The sequence below is a fragment of the Callorhinus ursinus genome, unplaced genomic scaffold, assembly GCF_003265705.2.
Source record: "Callorhinus ursinus isolate GAN/ISIS: 27379988/994484 unplaced genomic scaffold, GSC_fseal_2.0 scaffold14, whole genome shotgun sequence".
In the NCBI taxonomy this organism is placed as follows: domain Eukaryota; kingdom Metazoa; phylum Chordata; class Mammalia; order Carnivora; family Otariidae; genus Callorhinus; species Callorhinus ursinus.
This window is the reverse complement of record NW_027397076.1, coordinates 29,796,714-29,814,260: the sequence shown is the minus strand read 5'-3', so window position 1 is coordinate 29,814,260 and position 17,547 is coordinate 29,796,714. Positions and strand designations below refer to the sequence as shown.

Below are 17,547 nucleotides of genomic sequence, written 5' to 3'. Positions count from 1 at the left end.
AATAGAAAACCTGAACAGACCTATAGCCACTAAGGAAATTGAAGGAGTCATCAAAAATCTCCCAACAAACAAAAGCCCAGGGCCAGATGGCTTCCCAGGGGAATTCTATCAGACATTTCAAGAAGAATTAGTACCTATTCTCCTGAAACTGTTCCAAAAAATAGAAACGGAAGGAAAACTTCCAAACTCATTTTATGAGGCCACCATTACCTTGATCCCCAAACCAGACAAAGACTCCATCAAAAAGGAGAATTACAGACCAATATCCTTGATGAACATGGATGCAAAAATTCTCACCAAAATACTAGCCAATAGGATCCGACAGTACATTAAAAGGATTATTCACCATGACCAAGTGGGATTTATCCCTGGGCTGCAAGGTTGGTTCAACATCCGCAAATCAAACAACGTGATACAATACATTAACAAAAGAAAGAACAAGAATCATATGATCCTCTCAATAGATGCAGAAAAAGCATTTGACAAAGTACAGCATCCTTTCTTGATCAAAACTCTTCAGAGTATAGGGATAGAGGGTACATACCTCAATATCATAAAAGCCATCTATGAAAAACCTACAGCGAATATCACTCTCAATGGGGAAAAGCTGAGAGCTTTTCCCCTAAGGTCAGGAACGCGGCAGGGATGTCCACTCTCACCACTGCTATTCAACATCGTATTAGAAGTCCTAGCCACAGCAATCAGACAACAAAAAGAAATCAAAGGCATCCAAATCGGCAAAGAGGAAGTCGAACTCTCACTCTTTGCAGAGGATATGATACTGTATGTGGAAAACCCAAAAGACTCCACCCCAAAACTGCTAGCACTCATACAGGAATTCAGTAAAGTAGCAGGATATAAAATCAATGCACAGAAATCAGTGGCATTCCTATACACCAACAACAAGACAGAAGAGAGACAAATCAAGGAGTCGATCCCATTTACAATTGCACCCAAAACCATAAGATTCCTAGGAATAAATTTAACCAAAGAGGCAAAGGATCTGTACTCAGAAAACTATAAAATACTCATGAAAGAAACTGAAGAAGACACAAAGAAATGGAAAAACGTTCCATGCTCGTGGATTGGAAGAACAAACATTGTGAAGATGTCAATGCTACCTAGAGCAATCTACACATTCAATGCAATCCCCATCAAAATCCATCCATTTTTTTCAAAGAAATGGAACAAAGAATCCTAAAATTTGTATGGAACCAGAAGAGACCCTGAATAGCCAGAGGAATACTGAAAAAGAAAAGCAAAGCTGGCGGCATCACAATTCCGGACTTCGAGCTCTATTACAAAGCTGTCATCATCAAGACAGTATGGTACTGGCACAGAAACAGACACATCGATCAATGGAACAGAATAGAGAGCCCAGAAATGGACCCTCAACTCTATGGTCAACTAATTTTTGACAAAGTAGGAAAGAATGTCCAATGGCAAAAAGAAAGTCTCTTCAACAAATGGTGTTGGGAAAATTGGACAGCCACATGCAGAAGAATGAAACTGGACCATTTCCTTACACCACACACAAAAATAGACTCCAAATGGTTGAAAGACCTAAACGTGAGACAGGAGTCCATCAAAATCCTAAAGGAGAACACAGGTAGCAACCTCTTCGACCTCAGCCGCAGCAACTTCTTCCTAGAAACATCGCCAAAGGCAAGGGAAGCAAGGGCAAAAATGAACTATTGGGATTTCATCAAGATAAAAAGCTTTTGCACAGCAAAAGAAACAGTCCACAAAACCAAAAGACAACCGACAGAATGGGAGAAAATATTTGCAAATGACATATCAGATAAAGGGCTAGTATCCCAAATCTATAAAGAACTTATCAAACTCAACACCCAAAGAATAATCCAATCAAAAAATGGGCAGAAGACATGAACAGACATTTTTCCAAAGAAGACATCCAAATGGCCAACAGACACATGAAAAAGTGCTCCACATCGCTCAGCATCAGGGAAATCCAAATCAAAACCTCAATGAGATACCACATCACACCAGTCAGAATGGCTAAAATTAACAAGTCAGGAAATGACAGATGTTGGTGGGGATGCGGAGAAAGGGGAACCCTCTTACAGTGTTGGTGGGAATGCAAGCTGGTGCAACCCACTCTGGAGAACAGTATGGAGGTTCCTCAAACAGTTGAAAACAGAGCTACCATACGATCCAGTAATTGCACTACTGGGTATTTACCACAAAGATACAAATGTAGGGATCCGAAGGGGTACGTGCACCCCAATGTTTATAGCAGCAATGTCCACAATAGCCAAACTGTGGAAAGAGCCAAGATGTCCATCGACAGATGAATGGACAAAGAAGATGTATATATACACAATGGAATATTATGCAGCCATCAAAAGGAATGAGATCTTGCCATTTGCAATGACGTGGATAGAACTGGAGAGTGTTATGCTGAGTGAAATAAGTCAATCAGAGAAAGACATGTATCATATGACCTCACTGATATGAGGAATTCTTAATCTCAGGAAACAAAGTGAGGGTTGCTGGAGTAGTGGGAGATGAGAGGGATGGGGCAGCTGGGTGATAGACATTGGGGAGGGTATGTGCCATGGTGAGCGCTGTGAACTGTGCAAGACTGTTGAATCACAGATCTGTACTTCTGAAACAAATAATGCAACATAGAAAGAAAAGAAAAAGAAAAAAGAAAAAGAAGATAGCAGGAAGGAAAGAATGAAGGGGAGTAAGTCAGAGGGGGAGACGAACCATGAGAGACGATGGACTCTGAAAAACAAACTGAGGGTTCTAGAGGGGAGGGGGGTAGGAGGATGGGTTAGCCTGGTGATGGGTATTAAAGAGGGCACATTCTGCGTGGAGCACTGGGTGTTATGCACAAACAATGAGTCATGGAACACTACATCAAAAACTAATGATGTAATGTATGGTGATTAACATAACAATAAAAAATTTTTAAAAAAAGAGGGAAGGAAAGGCAGACAACAAGCCTAATTAATATACATGTCTTTCTTTCTTGAAAAAAAGCCAAAATAAAGGTCAAAGGAGCATAAAACAAATACCATCCTATTTAAGAGAGTGTAATCATACTAAAAAGTATTTTTAAGTAAACTGGTATACTTAACTTTGAATAAGGCAAAAAATCTGACACATAATTTCTGGAATAATCTGATTCATTACCATAACCTAAAGATATGACAAAAGACTACCTTGATGTGTGTGGGCTCTAGTGAGGAGAATCAGTCTCCCTACTTCCTTCAAAAAAAGAAAAGAAAACCCTAAAACAATGGAAGGAAACCACACTGCAAAAAATCAAAAACAAAAAAATCTAACAACTGTTTTTTAAGGGATAATGACCTACATTAAATTGGTATGAATCAATATGCATGAAGGAGACTCAGCTAGAAAACAGGAACAAATCAGAATCTTTGCCATCCTAAAGCACTGGCAAAACAAACTTCTAACACAATAGCATGTATAAAACAAAAAGAAAATAGCTGGCACTGTAATTCACTCCAGTAGAGTGCAGTAAGACTTCGGGCTTTGACAGTCCTGAGATTGAAAACTGCCTCAGACATTTACAAGTTTTGTGAATTTGAACAAATTTCTTAACATCCCTAAATCCTTAGTTTTCTCACTTATAAAACTGATATAGTAACTGTGCCTGTGTCTTACGGGATTATTTCAACAGTTCAATATAGTTTTGCAATACCACTTTTAGTGTATTAGCTAAACTTGATAAATGGTAGCTAGTAGCATTAGTCCAGGATATAGGATCAATATATATGCCATTTTTCCCACTCTCTTGTGGGCCTCTCTCTTTAGCAAATACAGGAACAATATTGTATGTGAGGTTCATGTCGTATTCATGTACAGGTTTTAGGACATGAGTATCACCTCCAAACTTGCATCTATTCATTAAAAAATGAGACCAAAGCTTCACAAGGGCAGGGACTAGCACATAAAAGGTGCTCAGTAAAGACATTCATTCATTTACTCAACTTAAAAGTACCTAATGTGTTCCAGGTACTATGCGTGCTAGGAATAGACGAATATTAAAAAAGAAAAAGGAAAAAAAAAAGGACAAGCTGTCATGAGAAGTTTAATGACAATGACATTTACTCTCTACACCTTTCTTCCTTTTACATTAATCCTCAATTATTTTATCATTTCAGTATTCATCTGTTGGAGAACCCTTGCCTTAGCCCCCACAACTGCTTACAATGCCTTCAAGCTGTCCCCTAATTCAGACATTTCCTCCTACAGATCCACTCCCTCCCACCAAAGCATTCACCAAACTCACCCATTAAACCTCCACTCCCCCGCCAGCATCCTACACCTACTCTGCCATGATTACTTTTATTGCACACACCTAGTAAAACCTAACCTTACAGATGAAAATTTCACACTGAGGCAGATTAATACCAACCTCAACTGAGGACTGAACGCTACTTGGCATCCCCACTAACATGGTTCCTCTACTTTCCAGCTGTATTCCTAGCCCTCTCAATCCCTTCACCTGCACACTAGATCCCATCCCTGCTGCCTCCTCTGAGACCTACCCTATTAACTCCCCCATCTTTCTCACATGCTTTGCATTTCTCTCTACTGCCTTTATCCTTTAAATGTCTGGACATGCTCAAATATCTCCTTTCTTACATCTCCTTCTTGCCCCATGTCTTTCTCTAGCTACCGTGTGTCTGCCTCTCTGCCTACTTGTGCTATCTGTCAAAAAAAAATAAATTAGATCTGAAAAAAAAAAGAATAAAGTCCATTTCTTGATGGGCAAGTTGCAGGACAGAGTAAAAAAAAAAAAAAAAAAAGTCACGTAAGGTGAAGACATTACTGCTGTCATCTTTGAAAATGAAATACACCAGAGTCCACCTAATTCATATTCCTTCCACATGTAAAATATACTCATCATCTCCCCCCAACCAAAATGTCATCCTATTATAGCACTGGCTCTAAGGCCAGGATCTAGTTATTTAAATCAGGTTCAAGTGCAAATGGTACTCTTTCGGTTTAGTTCCTCACATATAACTCCTCAGATACAGCTCCTCTTAAACCAAAATCCTATCACCTCAAAAAATAACTTATTTGTCACACTGCAGTAAGCCAGGGACAGGACTGCAATGGACACTTGAGTTCAAAAGATGCAGAGGATAATGAGTTACACAGAAGGCACAACAGTGCCATAGCAACTGTGAAATCTGCTGGGCACGTCATCAGCAGTTTGATTAGAACAGTCATGTTCTTTGAAAATAGTCCTTTGTGGATCTTGACTCTGCCCTCTGGGCTCCTGGCTCCATTCTCTGAGTCAGTCTTCCTCTTTCTTAAGAAATGGTCCATGTTTACAACGGTGGAGCTTTCTCAACTTTCTTCATGCCCACACAAGATTAGGAGTCCCCCCTCCCCCTCAAAGGCTCTACTTCGTTGAACTATGTCTATCCTTTTCCATCTAAGCTGGTGGTGCTTCCTTTAGCACCATTCTTGTAAAAACTTTTTGAGTTTCTTATGAATTTTATTAGAATAACCTCAATGAAACAGATGCCACAACCACAAATTTCTTTGAGATAGACTATTCACTACTTTGGGCTATGTCACGGTGCTATTCGAGAGCAGACTTAAGAGCCTTAGAAGCTCTTTTGGCTAGCTGAGACATTCTAAAAGGTACACCTTTAAGACCCTTTGAAGCCCTTTGTCCAGCTGAAAGGATCTAAGAGACATTGCCTTAAATTCTTCTGAAGTTGCAACATAAAATCTTACAGAAGCACTCAATCTGATCCTTACTCTGAGGCCATTTTTTACTAATGGCATCCTAGTAAGTAGAAGTATTCAGATAAGCAAAGGAAAGGGAGAGGACATTCCATTATGGAGGACCAGGGTAAATAAAAGCATAGACAAACTGGGGAACAGGGAAGAAAGCCATCTTGCTGGGTTCATGATGATGGGAAACAAAATGAGATTGGAAAGGTACTGTAAAATCAGACAAACTAAGAGTCCTGACTACCAGATTATGGAATCTGGAATTTATGCTCTCGACTATTTGTCCAAATGTTACTACATCAGAGACACTTGGAGAGCTTTATAAATACACGGTCTCGCCCTAGAGGAAGAAAAAAAAAAGTCCTAGAGATTTCATAAGGCTGGAGTAGAAATCTGTATCTAAGCAAAGCTCCCAGGTGATTCTCAGACACAGCCAGACTCAGCAGCCACTGCTTTAAGCAACAATCAACTGTCAACTTTTTGAGAATGGGAGCAACAGAATTGTAGGCATCTAGTGAACTTTTTGGTTACAAGCTTGAATAATAAAAGCTGTATTTTCATTTGTAATTTTCTATTTCTCTTTATTCATATTATTTCCCTCAGAGACCTACTTCAGAGGATCTATGTACTCTCTGCCTGTATACATCTACAAAAGCCCCATTCTCATAATAACCTCACCTTAACACAAGATTGTTTTGTTAAGAAAGATGAGCCTGAGGGGAGCCTGGGTGGCTCAGTCAGTTCAACATCTTGGTTTCAGCTCAGGCCATGATCTTATGAGTCATGGGATTGAGCCCTGCGTCAGGGTCCTCGTTCAGCAGGGAGTCTGCTTGAAGATTCTTTCCCTCTGCCCCTCGCCCCACTTGCCCACACGTGCACACTCCTTCTCTAAAATAAATAAATATTTAAAAAAAGAAAAAGAAAGATGAGCCTAGTATACTGGAGGGCAAGGTCCTAATAGAATTAGAAGGGTGTGGTACATAGGTATGAAATAATAAAGACCTGGCTTCAGATATAATAGTAAGAATGAAAACAGAGATCAGAGTTTTAATGCTGTAACACTTTTAGAAGAGATCACAGAAAATGTTCTCTGCAACCTTAGGGTACACAAAGATTTCTTCAGTAGAGATGGGGGGAAAAAAGCTTGAATCATAGGGTAAAAAATGATAAAGTGGGCTTCATCAAAATTAAAAAGCATCTACTCTTTGAAAGAAATCATTTGTACAATGAAAAGGTATGCCAAAACTTGAAGCAAATACAATAAACACAGCTAGCAAAGCACGATACTGAAATACACAAAGAACTCTTAAAATTCAATAATCAGATAAACACACCAGTTGTTTAAATGGGTAAAAACTCTGAACTTACACTTCAAATATACCTGTGGCCAATGAGTATATGAAAAGATAAACATCATTAGTTATAAGAGAATGCAAATTAAAACCACAATGTGATACCACTACATGCTCACTAGAATGGCTAAATAAAAAAGGTTGAGAATACAGAGCAACTGAAATGCTCATATGCTGCTAACAGAAATATAAAATGGTACAACTACTTTGGAATTAGTTTGGCCAATTTCTTATAAAGTAAAACATATACTCACCACCTGACTCTGTAATTGCACCATTATATATTATTCAAAAACAAAAACAAAAATGAAAAAGAAAACTCAAAATCTCCACAGAAAGCATTCTACATATAATGGAGTTCTATCAAAAGACACAGGTGCCAAAGTTGAAAGTTTAGAAAATTTGAGCATCAAAAAACTGAATGACTAATTCACTGAAACTAAAAAACAAACAAACAAAACCAAGTTCTGGAATCATATCTAGGTTCAAATTCACACTCTATCATGTATTATTTGTGTGCACTGGGGCAAGGAAATTAGCCTTACCAATTGCTCAATTTCCTCACTTGTGAAACAGGAAGAATGATTTATACACCATAAGGTTCTTTCAAGAATTCCAGGAACTAATGCGTGTAAAAAGCACTTAAGAGAAATAAAGAGCATTAAATGTTAGTCATTATTACTGTCAATAGTTTTTGGAACTCTCTTTCCATTCAGAAGCTGATAATACTAAGCAAGAGTATTTGAGACATGGTAGACAATTCAAAGAGGTTCACAGGACATTTGTTAATCTCCTCCAGCAGTTTATCCTCATCATAATCAAGAGTTGATGGATATAGGGGCACCTGAGTGGCTCAGCCTGTTGACCGTCTGACTCTTGGTTTCAGCTCCGGTCATGATCTCAGGTTGTGAGATGGAGCCCTGTATAGGGCTCCTCACTCAGCAGGGAGTCTGCTTGAGATTACTTCTCTCCCTCTCTCTCTGCTCTTCCCCCCTACCCATGGACACACACTCTTTCTCGCTCTAAAATAAGTAAATCTTTTTTTTTTAAAAAGTTAATTGATATATCTTATTTTAAACAAATTTGACACCTGGAAACTATGATACAGAATTTCAGTAGTTAAACCAGAGGGAGATACCTTGCATTACACAAAGAAAACAAGTTGACTTTAATAAATAAGAACATTCAGTATGTAATTCACTCCACAAATATTAATTTACCTGTAACTAATACAGGAACACTTAGGTGCAAATCAAGATATAACTGACACTGCAGCTGCTTTAAATGCAAAAATTAGAGGTTTACATGGGCCATCCATGCTAAAAAGAATTTCTAAATGAGCCTCTGTAAGATGCTGAAGTACAGCAACAACTGAAATATCAGCTTTTAACCCAAACAGAATCATTTAAAATAATAATAAATGTTATTTATTAATCAGCTGTCATGAATGGTTATTATTTACCAAGCTATGTTCTAGGCTTTTTATATGTACTAACATTTTAAGCCTTATAAAAATCTTATGTGCTGGGTACTATTATCATCTTCATTTTACCAATGATTGAAATACAAAGAGTATATTAAAATGTATGAGTTCTTTATCATATTAAAATAATTTTAAAGGCAAAAAAAATTATGTGTAACCACTGGAAACAGACTTTACATCATCTCTTTAATCTAAATATGGGTTCTAAAGCGGAAACAACCATTTATCCTCCCTTTCCTATAGGAACTATATTTTAATGTTTACCAAGTAACTCTACGACAATTAAGATTTCTTCTTTACAGAAAAATTTTAGTAACAAATGTAAAAAGAATGACAGAATTAGAAAATCACCATTTTTCAACCCCTAATATTTTAACTGATTAAATGGTCATCAAAGGGTGCTTACACCCTTAAAAAAGTTGATGGGGGAAAAGACTAGTTAGCAGGTGCCAGCTGGATCTATTTCACTTTCAGGTCGGAAGGGGAAAAAGGATGCAACTTTCAATGAAGAGGATAGGGCTGTCACCACCTGAACCTACTGATCAATCTTAAGTCACTAACAGTGGGACAATCAAACATTAAGTGAATTCTCATGTGTTGCAGATACATTTCCCCCTTCACAGTACACATCTGGTACAAAATAATCTCGCCATAAATGTTCAACCTGAATGCAATCAACGTTGCATTTAACTTCCAGTTTACACAATATACAGAAAACAGAAAAACAAATTAAATAATCCTGCAAGAAGGTGATCCAATGTAAAAGGTCAAATATTCCATAGGAACACTGATCCAGTTTTATAAAAAAAAGCCAAAAGCAACAAGAGAAAATAGAAGTAAACAAGGAGACTCTTTGGGATTGAAGCAAATATAATGACATAACAACAAAATACAATCTAAGAACCTTTCTTGGATCAGCCTACGGTAATAAGCCTACTGTAAAGAGATGTGGGAACAATTGGGGAAATTTGAAAATGGACTAGGTATTAGCCTGTGTTAAGTAATTATCACTAATTCTGTTAGAGGCCTTAATGGTTATGTAAGAAAATGTTTTTAACTGCATTAAGTATTTTGAGATACAATATCATGAGGTCTGTAACTTATTCTAAATATTCCAGCCTCACCCTCAAATAAATGAAACAAATGAGAAAAAGTTATTAATTTCTTAAATCTACCTAATGGGTATATTAGTGTTCACTGTACTATTCTCTCAAATTCCGTTTGTCTGAAAATGCTCATGATAAATATAAATGAGGGTAGTTTTAATTATTAGTAACTAACCTTTTTCTTCATTAAGTCCCAAGTTAAAGAATTTCTCTAAATATTCTAGTACATGGATATGTGAATTAGATGAATCTATTACAGTCAAAATTGGGGTGCACAGAGTGGAAAAACCACATAAACTACATCCATCCAGAATTTTATCTTAATGAAGGTTATTTATACCAGTGTGTAGGGTGGCTCAGATGGTTAAGCATCTGCCTTTGTCTCAGGTCATGATCCCAGGGTCCTGGGATCAAGTCCCGCATCGGGCTCCCTGCTCCTTGGGAGCCTGCTTCTCCCTCTCTCTCTCCCTCTGTCTCTCATGAATAAATAAATAAAAAATAAAAAAAAAGCATTTTGGCAACAAAAATGTTAACTTTCCAAAATATATTCAACAACTATACAGTAAATGTTAACATGGTAATTATTTTTGTTTTTATATAAAGTTCTTCCAGTTCCAACAATGGTAAATAAAAATTTTCCAACAAACACCTGACTAGAAAAAATTTTCCACTGAAATAAAGTAGAAAATGATCATGTAACTTACTATTTACCAATTAATATTCATCTAAAAAGTAACTAAATCCTCCTTTCAAAGAATAATTCATAAAGTCACAACATTACTGGGGCACCTGGGTGGCTCAGTCAGTTAAGCAGCTGCCTTCAGCTCAGGTCATGAACCCAGGGTCCTGGGATCAAGCCCTGCATCAGGCTCCCTGCTCAGGGGGAGTCTGCTTCTCCCTCTCCCTATGCCTCTCCCCCAGCTTGTGTGTGAGCTCTCTCTCTCTAATAAATAAAATCTTTAAAAAAATAATATTATAAAATCACAACACCAAAACCTGACTAATTATACAGAGATATTGTGATAGTTAAGACCCCAAATTAAATTTTTTAAAGTATTTGATAACTTTGCTGAGTGCAGCCTGCTTGGGACTCTCTTCGCCCCCTCTCTCCCTCACCTTCTACTCCTCCCCACCAATCGCGCACATTTGCTTAAATAAAATCTTTTTTAAAAAATTCCAATGGCATTTTTCACAGAAATAGAAAAAAATTCTAAAATTTGTATGGAACCACAAAAGACCCTGAATAATCAAAATTTCCTGAAAAAAAAGAACAAAGCTGAAGGCATCATGCTCCTTGGTTTCAAACTATAACACAGAGCTATGATAATCAAAACAGTATGGTATTGCCATAAAAAAAGTACATACTAGCTTTCAAACACCAAATTTAAGTGCTCAGTTTTAAAAGCAGAAGTCTTTCCACCATAGCCATTGTAGTACCACAAGACTTCAAAGCATCTGATTAAATAAACTTTACTAAGAAGCAGAATTCAATACACAAAATTTATCAATTATGAATTAGGAAGTGAGATCCATAATCCCCGGAGTCTGCAAGGTCAAAACTAGTTCCATAATACATTTTCATTGTGCTGACATTTGCACTGATGGTACAAAAGCAATGTTGGGTAAAACTGCTAACACCTTAGCACAAATCAAGGCACAGGCAACAAACTAGTAGTCACTGATTTCTTCATTGCCATACACTTAAAGTAAAAGGCCAGTTTCACTTATAGATGTTCTTGATGAAACAGTAAAAATTATTAATCTTAAACCTGAGTACACATGGTTTTAATATTCTGTATGACAAGAGAAGTATGCATAAAGCACATCTTTGTATTGTATTTTAAAATGTGTCAACACTTAATAGATCTGCATAATTCAGTAAGCAACTACTTCCCAAATGATTAATGCATGTTAAAAAATCATGCATGAGTAAAGAGCCATTCAAAGTTCAAGACAGAGCAATGGACTTTAACTTAAGAGAGTATGAAAAGATTATTGATATGTTTCAGATTGCATTTTCCAACCAATATTTAAGAAACTACCACTTGTCAAATTTTGGTGTAGTATCAAAGAAGACTATCTGTAATTATGTATAAAGCTATTAATGTAATCCTCTGTTTTCTGACTACATATATGTCTGAGGCCAGATTTTATTCATATACTTCAATCAAATCATCACATCCTAACAGATGAACTGCAGAAGCAGATATGAACATGCAGGTGTCTTTTCTTAAGCTAGATATCACAGAGATTTCCAAAAATTGTATGACAGTAGTTCTCAACCAAAGACAATTTGGGACATTTGCCAAAGTCTAGAGCTATTGCTCGTTGTATACAACTTGAGAAAGTGCTATTATCATCCAGTGGGTAGAGGCCAAAGATGCTGCTAAATATCCCACAATGCACATGGCCCCCCACAACAAAGAATTATCCAGCCCAAAATGTCAAAAGAGCCAAATCTGAGCGACTATGAGGGAAAAGAATACCACTCTTCTCAATTTTTTTTTTTTTGAGGAAAAGGGAAGGAGGAACATAGTTGTTTTTTAATAAAAATGTTATTCATATTAACTGTAATGGGTTTATTATAATTTTAAATGAATTATAAACATTTTTAAAATGTCTTCATTCTAATTTATAATAAATATCAATAGGTTAACCTATGTAAGAGTTCTTTGAGGTCCTCAACAATTTTTAACATAGTAAAGGAGTCTTGAGACCACAAAGTTTGAGAATCACTCAATTAGAAGAAAAGTATAAGTAATCAAATACACTAGAGAATATAAGAGAAATTAAAAGGACTCTAAGGGAAAATAAACTCATTTCAAGAGAATAATGAATGACCAAAACAAATAAAAAAACACTATAAAACCAAATAGTTACAAAGAAAAAAGTTATGGTAGACCTAAAATGTCATTCTCCCCTTAAAACCACAACAAAATTAAAAGCACAATTTCTTACCCTGACTATGAGGACTTGCTGGACTAAAAGATGGCTGGTACAAATCTTTGGTTGGCGTTGGATAAGCTTCTTTCCCTTGGCGCTGACTCATCTTTCCTGGTGTCAGAAGTTGAGATTCGTCACTGTTTGCTACCACAGCTCAAGGAAAGAAAGCAAAAAGAATTAGTACTTATGTTACAGATTTACAAAATGGCATGGTTAACAACATGGAATAGAACTAAGACTGAAATAGTCTCAATGGTTATGTTCATTTTACCAACTCCATACTTTAATTTGCATAATTGCTTTGTTTTCTTTTAATTGTAGTTTTCCATCAATCCAAGAGAAACTGATAGGTATATGCATGAGTCAAATTACACAAAATACAGACATTATAAAAATGAAAACACATAGTCAACTGATAATGAAAGGTACTCCAAGGTTACTATGGATTTTTCACTGTTCTATTAACTCTTTATATTTGCCAATAAAGCAATAAACGAGACAAATTCATTTCATAAATGAAATACAAATGGTCAATAAACATATGAAGATAGTCAACCTTCATTAGTGATCAGAAAAAATACAAATTAGTAGCAGCATAAAATATTTGCATTCACTAGAATTTATACTTTAATTTCTAATTTGCATGAAAAGTAGGTATGATTTCTAGAGATGATTTTAGAGACAGGAAAACTTGAGGTTCATTCAGAGACTGTCATGCCTAAGACTAATAGAGGTAAGAGGTCTAACTTAGGAGCATTTGGTTCCAAAGTCTAATCTCTTAAAAGCTTGCTGTCCCAATAATCAATTTAAATAGTGTTTAAAGTTGTTATTCACCTATTTGACCAAGCTACTAATAAAGATGAGCAATGTCCAGTTGCAGAGAGGACAGAAAAGAGAAACACACTCAATGAAGAAATAGGGCAAACTGTGACCAAATTCACAGTGCCCCAGGGTCTCCAGGTCCTTTCATTTTATGTTTCTGTGCTTTCTGCCTACAAAAACTTTAGCTTTATCTTGAGGGAGAATGATTCTGTCCTCACTACAGATTTAATTTTTAACTTAACCAGAATTTCACATTCACATTTTTATCACATCTTTTAAATCAATTGCTTTAAGTTCAAATTGTTTCCCATTGTGCTAAAGTTTAAGAATTCTATTTTAGCTCTATAAATTTCAATGTAAAAATTCAAAAAAACTTTCACTTAACACCCAAGATATAAAAATTTATGTTCCCATCAAGTCCATAAAAAAAGAATCTATAGACTCCTGAATTTATATCCCTCCTTGAACTCACATGTCCAATTACCTGCCTTATAATAACCTCTATCACTTAATAAGCATCTCAAATTTATCCAGAGCATAATTCTTGATTCTGCTTATTCTGCAAACCTGCTTCTCCTGCATCTCAGTGGAATTACTACTCTCCTCCCCCACTTTCTCAAGCCAAAAACCTTAGATATATTCTTCTATTCTTCCTTTCTTTCATGCTTCACATCCAATTCATCTGTGAGATCTTTATAGTCTATGTTCAAAATTCATCTAGAATCCTTTTACTTCTCCCCACTTCCACAACTACCACCCTGTTCTAAGCCAACCACTGCTTTTCCACTGGATCATAGCAACAGATTTTTACCTAGTCTCCAGACTTACTGTCTCGCTCCTTGCTTGTGTAGAATTCATTCTCTACATAGAAGCCTGAACAATCTTTGTAAATCATGAATCAGATTTGCACCATGCAGAAATATCCTCAATGGCTTTCCATTATACTTGCAATAAATTCCATGGCATAAGAACTCAAAAGTGGCTGACCCCCCACCCCTTACCTTTCCAACCTCATTCTCTACTACTCTCCTCTGTAGTCACTTGGCTCTAGCTATAATAGCCTTCTTGGTATTCCTCAAAACATGCCATTTTGCCCCAGTCTCTGGGCCTTTAAATCTCTGGTTCCCTCTACCTGGAAAACTCCTACCCCAGACAGTCACACTATTGACCCCCTCATCATTTGTTGTGTGCGTTCAAATGTCATCTCTTCAGAAAAGCTCTTCATGGTACCTGTGATAAGTTCTTAATTTTAATACAATTTATAAATTTTTTTTGGTTACTGTGCACCCTGCCACAATTATAATCTATCACTTTATCAAACATGATTTTCATTGTAGCTCTTATCACTGTCTGAAATTATCACTTATCACTGTCTGAAATCATTTGTTTATTGTCTGCCTTCTCCCGCTAGACCATAAGTTCCACAAGAGAAAGGAGTTTTGTCTGCCTTATATTTCCATTAATCCTCAAGTCCTGGTATGGTTCTGGCATAGAGAAGGTATAAATAAATTCTACTGTATTAAGATTTTAATCAAAAGGTACCATTAAAAGTTAAAAAGAAAAACAGGATACATGCAACCTATACAATTAACAAAGGGTTGGTATCCAGAATATATTAAAAAATTAATAATAACCCTATAAATCAAGTGGAAAAAGACCAACAATTCAATAGGAAAATTTAGGGACATATCAAAAAGATTAAATGCCTAGGAATACATTTAACTAAGGAGATTAAAGACCTGTACACTGAAAACTGTAAGACAGTGATAAAAGAAACTGAAGACGACACAAATGGAAAGACATTCCATGCTCATGGATTGGAATAATTAATATTGTTAAAATGTCCATACTACCTAAAGCAACCTACAGATTCAATGCAACCCCTATCAAAATTCCAATGGCAGGGTGCCTGGGTGGCTCAGTCAGTTAAGTGTCCAATTCTTGGTTTCAGCTCAGGTCATGAGATTGAGTCCCACATTGGGACGCTGAGCTTGGGATTCTTTCCCCACTCCCTGTCCCTCTCCTGCTCCCCTAGCTTGTGCATGCCCTCTCTAAAATAAATAAATAAAATCTTTAAAAAAATGTTTTTAATTCCAATGGCGTTTTTCACAGAAATAGAACAAAAAATCCTAAAATTTGTATGGAGCCACAAAAGACCCTGAATAATCAAAATAATCTTGAAACAGAAGAACAAAGCTGAAGGCATCATGCTCTCTGGTTTCAAACTATAAAACAGAACTAAGCAAAACAATAATCAAAATAATCAAAACAGTATGATACTGGCATAAAAAAAGACAGAATAGAATAGAATAGCCCAAAAATATACCTATGCATATATGGTCAAATTAATTCATGAAAGGAGCCAAGAATACATAATGGAGAAAGGGAAGTCTCTTCAATAAGTCATACTGGGGAAACTGGACAGCCACATGCAGAAGAATGAAACTGGACCACTATCATACATCATATTCAAAAATTAACTCAAAATGGATCAGACTTGAATATAAGACCTGAAACCCTAAAACTCCCTAAAAGAAAACACAGGCAGTAAGCTCCTTGACATCAGAACTGGTGATGGTTTTTTGGATCTGACACCAAAAGCAGAGGCAACAAAAGCAAAAATAAACAATAGGACTCCCTCAAAAAAGCTTCTGCAGCACAAAGGAAGCCATCAACAAAATGAAAAGACAAGCTACTGAATGGGAGAAAGTACTCGCAAGTCATATATCTGGTAAGGGGTTAATGTCCAAAATGCATCAAGAACTTATACAACTCATCAGCAAAAAACAAAAAATTTGACTTAAAAATAGGCAGAATGTCTGAACACTCTTCCAAAGGAAATAATGGCCAACAGGCACATGAATAGATGCTAAACATCACTAACCATTAGGGAAATGCAAATCAAAACTTCAATGAGCTATCTTCTCACAACTATCAGAATGGCTTTTCTCAAAAAAAAGTAAATAACAAGTGTTGGCAAGGATATGGAGAAACCTGACTGCCTATGCACAACTGGTGGGAATGTAAATTGTTATAGCCACTATGGAAAACAGCATGAAAGGTCCTCAAGAAGTTAGTTACAAAAACTACCATATAATCTAGCAATTCAACTTATGTATATTTTTCTGAAGAAAATGAAAACACAAATTCAAAAAGACATATGCACCCCTATGTTCACCATAGCATGGTATTATTTACCATAATCAAGACATGGAAATAATCTAAGTGCCCACTGACAAATGAATGGACTACTACTCAGCCATAAAGAAGAATGAAATTTTGCCATTTATAACATGGATGGACCTTGAGGGAACTCTGCTAAGTAAAATAAGTCTGACAGAGAAAGACAAATATGGTATGATCCAAGTTCAAAAACCAAGTTCATAGATACAGAGAAAAGACACAGGCAGGGGGGTAACGAGTGGGCAAAATGGGTGAGGGGAATCAAAGGGTATAAACTTTCAGTTATAGAATAAATAAGTCATGTGAATGAAATGTACAGGATGATGATTATAGTTAATACTAATACTGCATATTTGAACGCTGCTAAGAGAATAAATCTTAAAAGTTCTCAGGCACCTGGGTGGCTCAGTGAGTTACGCGTCTGCCTTTGGCTCAGGTCATGATCCCAGGGTCCTGGGATCAAGCCCTGCATCGGGCTCCCTGCTTGGCAGAAAGCCTGCTTCTCCCTCTCCCACTCCCCCTGCTTGTGTTCATGCTCTCATTAGCTCTCTCTCTCTGTCAAATAAATAAAATCTTTAAAAAAAAAAAATCTTAAAAGTTCTCATAAGAAAAAAAAATCTGTAACTATGTATGGTGATGGATGTTAACTAGACTTACTGTGGTGACCATTTGCAAAATATACAAATACTGAATCATCACTGTACACCTGAAACTAATATAAATTTGTCAATTGTATCTCCATACAAAAAAAAAATTTAATTAAAGAAAAAGAAAAATGAGGGAGGGGTGGACTTGAACAGTGAGTTCATGAAAGAAGAAATTAAACGGCCAATATACAAAAAGATGTTCATCCTCTTTAGTAACCAGAAAAAGACAAACTAAGATCACAATGAAATAAATATTTTAAACT

At 36.4% G+C, this 17,547-nt stretch overlaps 1 protein-coding gene across 9 annotated transcripts in view; it reads right to left on the bottom strand.

The window, feature by feature from the left end:
* OSBPL8 (oxysterol binding protein like 8) overlaps positions 1-17,547 on the bottom strand; it is a 159,176-nt gene that overhangs the window by 67,062 nt on the left and 74,567 nt on the right. For 5 of the 9 annotated variants that reach the window (XM_025882779.2, XM_025882780.2, XM_073900621.1 and 2 more), the window contains one exon: positions 12,648-12,785. In XM_025882779.2, the coding sequence (XP_025738564.1) occupies positions 12,648-12,785 (138 nt within the window). The remainder of the gene's footprint in view (positions 1-12,647; positions 12,786-17,547) is intronic. The other 4 variants (XM_025882775.2, XM_025882778.2, XM_025882783.2 and 1 more) reach the window with 1 other exon arrangement.